This window comes from Ursus maritimus, unplaced genomic scaffold (genome assembly GCF_017311325.1).
Source record: "Ursus maritimus isolate PB19 unplaced genomic scaffold, ASM1731132v1 scaffold_8, whole genome shotgun sequence".
Classification (NCBI taxonomy): Eukaryota; Metazoa; Chordata; class Mammalia; order Carnivora; family Ursidae; genus Ursus; species Ursus maritimus.
The window spans coordinates 81,662,879-81,673,082 of record NW_024426996.1 but is presented as its reverse complement, the minus strand read 5'-3'; the positions used below and the strand labels follow the sequence as shown (position 1 = coordinate 81,673,082).

The window sequence follows — 10,204 nt, the reverse complement described above, 5'->3', positions numbered from 1 at the left end:
ATGTGATAGGGGGGGTTCTCCGCCGGAAGGGGAGGAGAGAGGCGAGCGGCCTAGGGCGCGGTAGGTGTCGCGGTCGTCGCGATGCCGGGCAGGGGCTGCGGCCGGGACGGGGTTCTGAGGCCCGGCCTCGTCCCCGGGACTGTTTACCTCCTTCTTCCCAGGACGCGCCCCTCCTTTCCCCGCTTTCTTCCCGGCACACCGCCCCTCCTCCTCCCCCTCCTCTTCCCCTCCTTCTCTCTCTCCTCCTCCCTCCTCTCCTCCCCCCTCCTCTCCTCCTCCCCCTTCCTCCCCCTCCTCCCCCTCCTCCCCCTCCTCCTCCCCCCTCCTCCCTCCCTCCTCTTCCCCCTCCTTCTCTCTCTCCTCCCTCCTCTCCTCCTCCCTCTCCCTCCCCCTCCTCCCTCCTCCCTCCTCCCTCCTCCCTCCCTCCCTCTCCCTCTCCCCTCCTTCTCTCCTCCCCTCCTCTCCTCCTCCCTCTCCCTCCTCCCTCCCTCCCCTCCTCCCCTCCCCTCCCCTTCTCCCCCTCCCTTCTCCCCCTCCCTTCTCCCCCTCCCTTCTCCCCCTCCTCCCTCTCCCTCCTCCTTACCCCCCCTTCCTCCTCCTCTCAGAAACACCTGCCCTCCTCCACCTTCCCCTTCCTCCTCCCCCTCCCCCTCCTCCTCTTCCTCCTCTCAGGAACACCAGCCTTCTTCATCCTACTCCTCCTCCTCCCCAGGACACCATCCTGCCTCCCCCTCCCTGGGACACCAATCCATCCTCCTCCTTGTCCCCCTCATCCTCTTCCCTTTCTTCCTCTCACACTGTCTCCTCCCCACACACTGTCCTTCCTAGGACACCGCTCCCTCCCCCTTCCTGGATGCTTCCTCCTCCCTGGTCACTGCGTTCTCCTCCTCCCTGGGACACCCCCTCTTCTGTCTGGTGTGGCCATGGTGCCCTGGGCTTAGGAATTCTGGCAAAGTCCACCTGGAGGGATCATGGTCAGTGGGGGATGCTGGGAGGGTGCTCAGGTGAGCAGCTCCCTGCCCCCGCCAAGTGTGTATTGAGTTGATGTCAGTGATAAACTTTGCTGCAGAGTCCGTGTATGTCTGCTGGGCCTGGTCCCTCCTTCTACCAAATAAAACAGCCCCGCAGCTGGCCTGGTACCCATGCTGCCCCCAGTCTCAGCTCATGCTGAGTGACTGACCTCCCGGGCCTTCGACCTCGCCCTTCCTTCTCCTTCCTGCAAACCTCCTGTGTGCTCAGCACCGGGGTTTGGGCTGATCTGCCTTTGGGGCTTTGGGTGCAAGTACGAGAGTGTGCAGCCACGGGCTCTCTGCAGTCCTCCGTGGATGTGAATGAGCCGTGTGGTGAGGGAGGAGGTGCTACCGTCACACTCTCCGGAAAGCTCATTTAAATTTCATTCAGGCAGTTGTGTTCCTTCTAGTGTTGCTGAGGTCTCTCCCACGTGTGGGACTGTAGAGCTCCAGAGTTAGTATTTTGTTGTGCTTTTCCTAGTTTATCACCAAAAATGCTGTGCCCAGAATATCATCTGAATCGTCGTATTTCCGCATCCAGGTCACATTGGAGGCAGGGGCTGGAGGGGCCAGCCCTGTAGTCCCCTGGAATGCCCAGGACACAGCTAGCTCAGGAAATGGTTAACAAATCTTGAAGGCTGGGTGGTCATTTCGTGTCTGTGTCTCTGCCGCACATATTTCTAGGTATGGATCAGAAACTATCCAAGTTGGTAGAGGAGCTCACGACTTCGGGAGAACCCCAACTGAATCCTGAGAAAATGAAGGAACTGAAGAAGATTTGCAAGTATGTCTTAAGGTTCAGCATTTCACACCAATTGGCTGGCTCAGCAAGTCCAAGACACGCCTGGGAGATTGTGGGGCTTGCCCTAGGGTCAGGCCTTCCACCACCTGCATCTGTCTCAGCCCTGCCCTGCCTGCCCCCACCGTCGCCTCTCTGTGCAGGGAAGAAACGGGCCAGGATGTTTTCCCAGGACCCTGCAGGGCCCAGCTCTGGCAGGCGTTCACCTTGTGGGGCATGGGTCTGGAGAGGGGTGGGGGGAGGGTGTGTGCGGCATGAACACTTTAAAGGCGGTGTCATCTGGGACCTGTTGAGCTTAAGTCAAGATTTGCTGATTGTCCTTATCCTGTATTTACAAAACAGGAAAATTTAAGTGACTTTAAGTAATGGAGTCTTTAGTTTTTGACAAAAAAAAAAATTCAGGCCAGATCAGGTTTCACCATACGCCCAGAACACCCCAGAACAGCAGTGTCATCTTTTGCAGGGAAGGGGCGGGGGACAGGAGGACACAGGAGGAAGCAGGGTGTGTGCAGCTCTTCAGAGGGCGGGTCCTTTCGCTTTTGCTCTGGTCCCATCACCGCGCCTGCAGGGGAGGCTGGGGGCCAGGGTCTGACGTTCTCTGACGGGTCAGATGGTGACTCCTTGAGGCTTTGCAGGCTGTAAGTCTCTGTAGTGACCGCTCAGCTGTGGACAGTAATGGGAACGAAGCAGCGGCCGTGCTTGTGTCCCAATAAAACTTGATGGGCACTGACGCTGGCTCTCATGATTTTCACATGTCATGAAGTATTATTCTTTTGGTTTGTTTCAGCTATTAAAAAACTTAAAAACCTTTCTTGGTTGTGGGTCATACAGAAACAGGCAGGGACCCGAGGGCAGTCGGTCTGACCTGCTCTGGACGAAGGGGCGGGGGTGGGGGAGGGGGCGTCCCTGCTGCCTTGCATGTTGCGCACACAGAGCACTGGGCACTCAGCAGGGACGACGGGTGTTCCTAGGTCTTCAGAGGAGCAGCTCAGCCATGCCTACCACCTGCTCACAGCGCAGCTGAGCCAGGACCATGCCGAGATCCGCCTCTCCGCATTCCAGGCCATAGATGAGCTCTTCGCCCGGTCCCACCAGTTCAGGATGCTGGTCGTTTCCAACTTCCAGGAGTTTCTGGAGCTCACACTGGGCACCGACCACGAGCAGCCCCTGCCGCCCCCCAGGGAGGTGGCCCAGAGGCTGCGGCAGGCCGCCACCCGGGCTGTCCAGGGGTGGCATGAGAAGTATGGTGCAGCCTACAAGAAGCTCGCCTTGGGCTACCACTTCTTAAGACACAGCAAACAGGTGGGCAGGCTGTGCCCTGTGCCGCATTGGTGGACAGACGTGCCTGGCCTCTCAGCAGCCAGCCAGTGCTGGGGGGTACACCTGGGAGTGGGGCAGCAGCTCTGGGAGGAGGACGTGTGGAGGGAGCTGGGCCTCTGGTCCTGACTTCCACAGAAAGCTGAAACGAGGGAGAGGTCGGCTTCTCAGGCACGGCCCTGTTCTGTGTCCAGGAGTTGAGTCCTTCCTGGGTGTGCTATGGGCTCTGTTGATCCTAGATGTGTGAGACCCGCCAGGATTGGCTGCTGCTGCCTCTGCCCTCCTGTCCCAGCAGCTCAGGCCCTGCCCGGGGCAGCTGGCCGATCCCCGCTGCAGCCTGAGCATGCTGTCTGGCACTGCACGTCCGGGGTGTTCCCAGGCCCCTGGGTGGGGCGAGCAGCCTCCCCTCCACACTCCTCGTAGCAGCATGCTGCTTTCTGGAAGATCTGCTGGCTGTGCCTCGGCCCAGGATCGATCCTTGCTGTCAAGTGTGTTTCCTTGTGTTTGGAAGCACTGGACCCCAGGGACCTAGAGGGTCTGGCTGTGTGCTTGTGCCGGCACGTTTTCTTCTAGGCCTGTGTTTGACTTACGTTCTTTGTGTTCTGTGCAGTCAGGTCTCACGTCCACTTCAATTTCCCAGGTGGATTTTCAGGACGTGAGCGCGCGGACTCTGGCAGAAAGAAAGCGGGAGGAGGAGAAGCAGAAGCGCTTGGATAGAATCTACAGGGAGCGGTCTGAGCGGGCCATCAGGGAGATGGAGGGTGAGTGAGTTAGCAGGCCTGAGGGCGCCCTGCCCGCTGCATCTTACTAGGGCTTTGTGCAGCCCACCCACCCTGCGGTCACAAGGCCTGCCCACCGCCTTGGGGGCCACCGGCGGGCAGACCCCAGCCCTGTCCTCAGGAACCTCTGGGCGGCCACTGCTCTCCCACGTCCCCTGGTGGTGCAGCGTGGGCACTGTGCTTCCGTGAGGGTCTGGCTGGGGGAAGCAGGGAGATGTGCCTGTTCCTCTCATGGCCCCAGTTTGCTCTTGCCAGCACCCCCACTGCCCAAACCTGACCCTTCTGAGCAGTTGGCCCTTTCCGTGAGGGGCAGTCAGGGTGAGAGGAACTTGGGGGGCAGGCCCCAGCTGAAGGCACTTCTCAGGTGCCTGGCCTCGGATGAGGCTGGAAGCAGGCCTCTGGCCCCCGAGGAGGGTGCTGGCCAGCCCAGGGAGATCCCTGCCAGGAAGCGGACGGCCAGAGTGGAATGGTCGAGATGTGCTCTGAATGGAGGACTGGGAAGCGGTGTGTGTCCTGATGGTTCTCTGCTGGCCTCATTTTTCCAGAAGCTCTGTCCATGGTGGCACATCCCACTTGGTATTCCCGGGGCACCAGTGAGCTCGCGGCAGAAGTCCAGACCGGAGGGTGTTTCCGAGGACACCCCAGAGGGTGGCCTTGTGCTGCTGAGCTGGTGATTTCTAAGCGATCACAAAGCCTCCATGCACCCAGGGCACCCGACTCTGTTGGGGGGGAAGGAGGAGGCGCGAGTTCAGGCGGCCTGCACTCCCAAGTAACACATCGCCACCCAGCCCACCTGCCACTGGGGCCCACCTGCTAATGGAATGTGGCCCTCCCTTTGATCCTGGGCCCTGCCCTGGGGGAGTGGTGCCGTTGTGCTGGCAGGACCCAACAGGCGGTACCTGTGTCTGCAGAAATGTCCGAGGAAATCCGGCGCTGCCTCACGGAGGTGGAGAGCTGCTTCAGGCTGCTGGTGCCGCTGGACTTTGCCACAGGCCTGGGGGCCTCGCTGCCCTGGGCGGGCCTCAGTGTGTCTGAGCAGAGTGCCCTTTGCCAGGCCAGTGTCATGAACCGTGGGGACGAGGAGCAGCCCTGCTGTAGCAAGACCCTGCTTGCCTGCACCCGCCACCCAGGAGCTGGCGGTGGGGAAGGGCCACCCCCGGCTGCCACGGGGGCCGAGGAGCAGGAGGAGGAGGAGGACAGCGACAGCGACGAGGAAGGGTTTGTGCGGCGCCACGGACTGGGCTCCCACAAGTACACGCTGGACGTGGAGCTCTCATCAGGTAACCGCCAGCTCCTGCTGGCTGGCCAGTGCTCTCTACCCTCAGCCATGGGCCCTAGGGACGCTGGCAAGAGCCCAGGCTTCTCGGGACCCTGAGCAGGGCAGGGACTCCAGGGTTGGAGTGAGGGCTGACTGAGGCTTGGGGTAGGTGGCTCCACCCCGAGGTCCTTCTTGTGATGGGCAGGTGTGGCAGCAAGGTCAGGCGTGATTGTCCAGGGGACTGGGGAGCCCTTGGGGAGGCTGCAGTGCCTGGTCCCAGGCCCATCGGGATCAGAGGGTGACCCTCAGGGATCAGGCCGCCCCCCACTCTGGCTTGGAGGAAAACGTGGTTGGACAGCAACTTCTCACCACGTTTGTGATGATGCAGGTGTGAGGCGCAGGGCCCCACGTGGCCCAGCACCATGTGGGGTGCGGGTGGTTTGGGAGCCCTTTAGGGGTGTTCACAGAGGAAGGGCGGTCAAGGTGGCACTCCAGGCACCTTGGGTCCCACCAGCCCCAGGGAACTAATGGTTGTCTGGCTGGGTCGGGGGAAGCAGGCCACGTGCTGTAGGTGGGGGTACCTGGCTGAAGACAGGCTGGGGTGGCAGGACACGAAGGGACGGCCGCGAACAGCAGCGGTGTGGGTGGTAAGGGGAGGGGGCTCCAGGGCTCCCCGGGCTCGGTGGATGGGCTGGGGTTTGTCTGTGAGAATGCTGTGTGGGGTCTCGAGGTCTGGTGGGGAAGGAGGCCTAGGGCTCAGGCTAAAATGGTCTCCACCAAAATCAGAACCTTCAAGTTGTAAATCTGTTTCTGGGGCATGAGGTATGAGGTCCTGGGCAGAACCTGGCTGGGGCATGGTGGGTGGCAGTGCGGGTGGTCCCTCTGTGGGGCTGGGGGACCTGCCCTGGCTCCTCCGGTGACCCCATGTGCTTCGTTCCAGACAGCCTGAGGGTGCGCGAGGACGAGGACAACCACGCTGTCATCCACTCGGCCCGGGACGCGCTCAAGCTTATCCAGTACAAGTTCCTGCCAGCTGTGTGCTCCTGGGTCCAGGTAAGGTCCTCGTGTGCCGGGAGTGCCGGAGCAGAGTCAGGGAGCTGCGGGCTGTGCAGAGGGTGACGTGACGGTGGGGGGTGGGAAGGGCGCCCTGGCCCGCCAGAGTGATGCGCCCCCTTGTTGGCAGCTGTTCACCCGCGCAGAGATCCACGGTGGGCACTTAGAAGCTGCCATCCATCTGAAGGCGGAGCTGGAAACCGCCCTGCGGCGATCGGGAGAGCTGGACATCAAGCCAGAGGACGGGCACCGGAGGGAGGTGGGTGCCACCAGGGGGCTCGGGGGAGGTGACAGCGAGGAGACCTCCTCTCAGAGCTGTTTTCTGAGTCAGCAAGAGTCATTGGGGCTCGGAAATATTCTGGTTCTTACCTCGCTGGGAGTTCCTTTCCTGAAATGGAAGCTTTGGCTTGGGGGGCCAGAGAGCACAGTGCTGGCCTCCCCGTGGATGGAGGGCTGGGACAGGGTCCAGGGCAGGAGGGCGTGACGGAGCTGGGGCAGGAGGCAGAAGGTTCTAGTTGGGAGGGAGATCCCAGGGCCCTGGAGGAGGAGGATGAGGAGGAGGAGGCCGTGGGCTGAGCTGAGACCCAGACCAGCCCGCCGCACTGCTGTGCCCTGAGCCTCCCGTGAGCTGCTAAGCGTCTTCTGGGCTTCAGGTCTCATCCCATCCTCCTGCGCTGTGGCCAATGACACTCGGTGTTAGGGTGCCTGTGGCAGACAGAGAATCGGGACTTGTCCTTGGAGAAGGTCGTGTCCCTGGCCTGGGGAGGTGACGCCGTGGTCCCAAGCAGGGCCCTACAGAGGGGCTCCCAGGTGGCGAGGCGGGGTGAACATGTGGCCTGGCACCCCGCCGGGGGAGGCTGGTTGTGTGGCACCTCACAGGCACCATGTGGCATGGGAGGGGGAGGCTGGTCTCCTTGAGCGCTGCGTCCCCAGGCGAGGTTGTGGAGCAGGGACAGGCCCACACCTGTTGATGGGGCACGGGTGAAGTCCATAAGTTCCTGGGACACTGGGCGACTTCGGGGCCCCCCTCCCGTGGCCTGTGCCGGGACCTAGACCTCAATGTCCGAGATGGACTTGAGGGCCGCATCCCCTGCAGCTGTCCCGGGGGCCTGCCAGCAGGGCAGGGCAGCCAGAGCTGGACTACAGCAGGGGTCAGCATAGCCGCTACCCTGTCAGAAGCGAGAAAGCAAATCCGGAGTGCACCTCTCTGCCAGGGTGTTGGACCCTGGCTCTGGGTGAATGTAACAGTTTCCAGCAGGTGCTCTGGGGTGGGAGGAGGAGAGGAGACCAGGTTCGAAGCCACTCAGACCTAGGACGGACAGTGGCTGACACCTTGGGTCTTAGCACCTAGTGACCTTGACCCCTCCAGGGCCACTGGACACCTGTCGCAGGGCCGCTGCCCTGGTGTGAGTTTCTGAGCAGTGGCCCCACTGGCTGTCCTCCAGGTGCAGGGTGTGGGGCCCCCGGGGACCAGCAGAGGGCGGTCTTGCCTTTCTCCCGCAAAGCGGTGGCGTCTGAGGAAAGTTCTCCAGGGAGCAGGAATCTCGCCTTTGCTGGCTGATGTCCTAGCGGGGTTTCTTTGGGCGCGAGATTCCTCATAGAGCCTTGCTTCGGGGGTGTGAGACTACTAAGAAGTTAGTTTCCTGAATTTTGACCAAGGTGCTTTTCTTTAACAACGAAGGAAGGTTCTTTTCTGGTCTCAGAAGAGAGGCGATGTGGTGAGCTCGTGCCAGCACACCAGGTTGTTAGATGACCCCGGGTCATGGTGTCAGAGCGGAGGCTGGCCTGAGAGCAGGGAGGGCTGTGGGGAATCGGACTGGCTCCCCCGGGTGCCCCCTTCATGGCACCCTGAGGCCCAGCCCCCCCCCCAGCAGGGCCTCGCACTGTGTCTGAAGGAGCTGGGGGAGGCACCCTCAGGGCGACTGGGGCTTTGGGGAGAGCCCCAGAGGCCGTGAGGGCTGGTTGGACAGCGTGACCTCATCCCGCCAGGCCTGGGTTCCGCAGCAGTGCTGGGGCCGGCAGGACTCTTGAGCCCAGAGCTGGCAGCAGAACCTTCTTGCCTTGTGGCTGTAGGGCCCCCAGGGGAAGGGCAGGTCTCCTAATGGGCCCAGTGAGGCCGGGGTGGCTGGGTTGGGGCTTGAGCACCAGCGTGTCCTGGAAGCCATAGCCTCCCCGCGTGGGAAGCACAAGGAGCCCATGCGTGGCCGGCTCCAGCCTGAGGCGCCAGCGGGCAGCAGCCAGGGTGGGGCTCTCTCCAGATGCCACAGGGCTGGTGGAGACGGAGGGGCTCAGGCTCCATGCGGAAGGAGCCCTGCCCCGGCGCCTGTGGGTTGTACTGTGGCTGCTGCCGCCCGACAGTGCCTTGACTGTGCCTGGCTGTTCGGGACCTCGGCACTGCCCCCAGGCATCCGAGGGAGCATCTGGTGGGGGCAGCTCCATGCTGCCCGGGCGGGAGCTGGCCGGTCACGGAGCTGTGGGGCACACGGCGCGAGGGCGCTTGGGGGTGGGGTGAGGCCAACCCGGAGGAGCAGCTGTGCCGAGGGGGGCTGCGCCCGCCCGCCCGGCACAGGGACAGCAGGGCCCACCGAGACCTCAGACCTCGCGGTCACCTGTGGGCTGGAGCTGCCTGTGGAAGGCGGTGCGGCCTCAGCAGAAACGGAGCATCACTGTCTCTGTCAGCCGAACGGGCGCTCGCCAGACGCTTCTCCACAAACTGATTTAAAAAGGGCACTGCTCCGAAATCCTTGGAGATTGTGCTCGGGCGCTGGCGGTCGGGGGCGCCGGAGATGAAGCGATTGGGGCTCGAGTGGCTGAGTGGCAGCGCCCCGCTCAGGTGAGCGCCGCTTCCCAGAATAGACGTGCCCCTATCTGCACATCTGCTCCCGCTCGGTGCGGGGCGGGCGGCTGCCGGAGCCACTGTGGTCGTTAGAAATTATGAACAAGTTGCTCTCCGCTCAGTAAAACGGATGGGGCTTTAAATCGTGTGCCCTAGCGTTTCCCCACCTGGCAGGGGCTCGGCGTCCTCACCGCGCGCACAGCAGGCCGAGCTGGGGACGCTAATTCGGAACGTGGGATTCCAGTGTTCCAGAGCTTCTGACAGACGTGTCAGAGACGAGAACAAACACAGGGCCCCTGGCTGGCGCGATGCTGGGGAGGAGTCGGGAGCCCAGCTGGGAATGAGCCCTTCGGGTGGGCGTGAAGGTGGCTTTGTGTTGCTGTTGGTTTCTACGTATTGTTTTCCTTTTGACGTGGAGGTTTGGTCTTTGAGAAATATTTAAGCCAGTTTAAATATGTTTAACCGTTTGTTTTATAGAGCGTGTCTCTGCTCTGTTTGGAAGCAGCTGGGGATAAATCTCCAGTAGATCAATGGGGGCATCATTCGGTAGATTTAGCTTCTGGTCCTGCTGCTGTGGGAGAGGTGTAATAACCGTGCCTGCTACATTCGTTACACTGATAAAAATCCTTTATAAACTTTTAAATTGCTTGCGGTTTAATTATGTGGCCAAGATCACCAGTTATTTTGTATTGTGTAATTAACAAAATATTAATTTCCTACCAACTAATATGTCTAAGAAAATTAACTTCAAGCATCAGTTTATATAAACTATCAACAGGGTTTTTTTTTTTAAAATGGCTGGGTTGTAGGTTTAAGTGGGTAAAATACTCATGTGGGTGTTTTCGTCCTCACCGATCGCCAGTCTGATGCGGCGGCCGCAGGGTCCGGACAGCGAGCGCATCTCACTCTGTCCAAAAGCAGACATCACCCCCGCGTGGCTCTGGGAGGCTTTCCTTCCAGCCAGCCGCTGGCTGCCTGCCCAGAGCGGCCTCCCCTGCGACGGGCCTTCTCTGGCCTCGGGCTGGGGCCCTGGATGCTCTTGCTGCCATTGTGTCCGACAAGTTGTCTGTGCCTTGGGAGCCACGAGTGCCGGCTTCCTGTAGGTGAAAAGGACAGAGCAGGAAGCCCCAGAATGAAATGTTGAATGAGTCA

At 61.3% G+C, this 10,204-nt stretch overlaps 1 protein-coding gene across 3 annotated transcripts in view; it reads left to right on the top strand.

The window, feature by feature from the left end:
• UVSSA (UV stimulated scaffold protein A) overlaps positions 1-10,204 on the top strand; it is a 32,729-nt gene that overhangs the window by 2,335 nt on the left and 20,190 nt on the right. Inside the window, exons 1-7 of one of the 3 annotated variants that reach the window (XM_040625340.1) lie at positions 9-60; positions 1,695-1,794; positions 2,781-3,111; positions 3,767-3,887; positions 4,817-5,185; positions 6,104-6,216; positions 6,347-6,475. In XM_040625340.1, the coding sequence (XP_040481274.1) occupies positions 1,697-1,794; positions 2,781-3,111; positions 3,767-3,887; positions 4,817-5,185; positions 6,104-6,216; positions 6,347-6,475 (1,161 nt within the window). In that variant the 5' untranslated portion in view covers positions 9-60; positions 1,695-1,696. Of the gene's footprint in view, positions 1-8; positions 61-734; positions 1,005-1,694; positions 1,795-2,780; positions 3,112-3,766; positions 3,888-4,816; positions 5,186-6,103; positions 6,217-6,346; positions 6,476-10,204 lie in introns of those variants that run through there. The other 2 variants (XM_040625339.1, XM_040625341.1) reach the window with 2 other exon arrangements.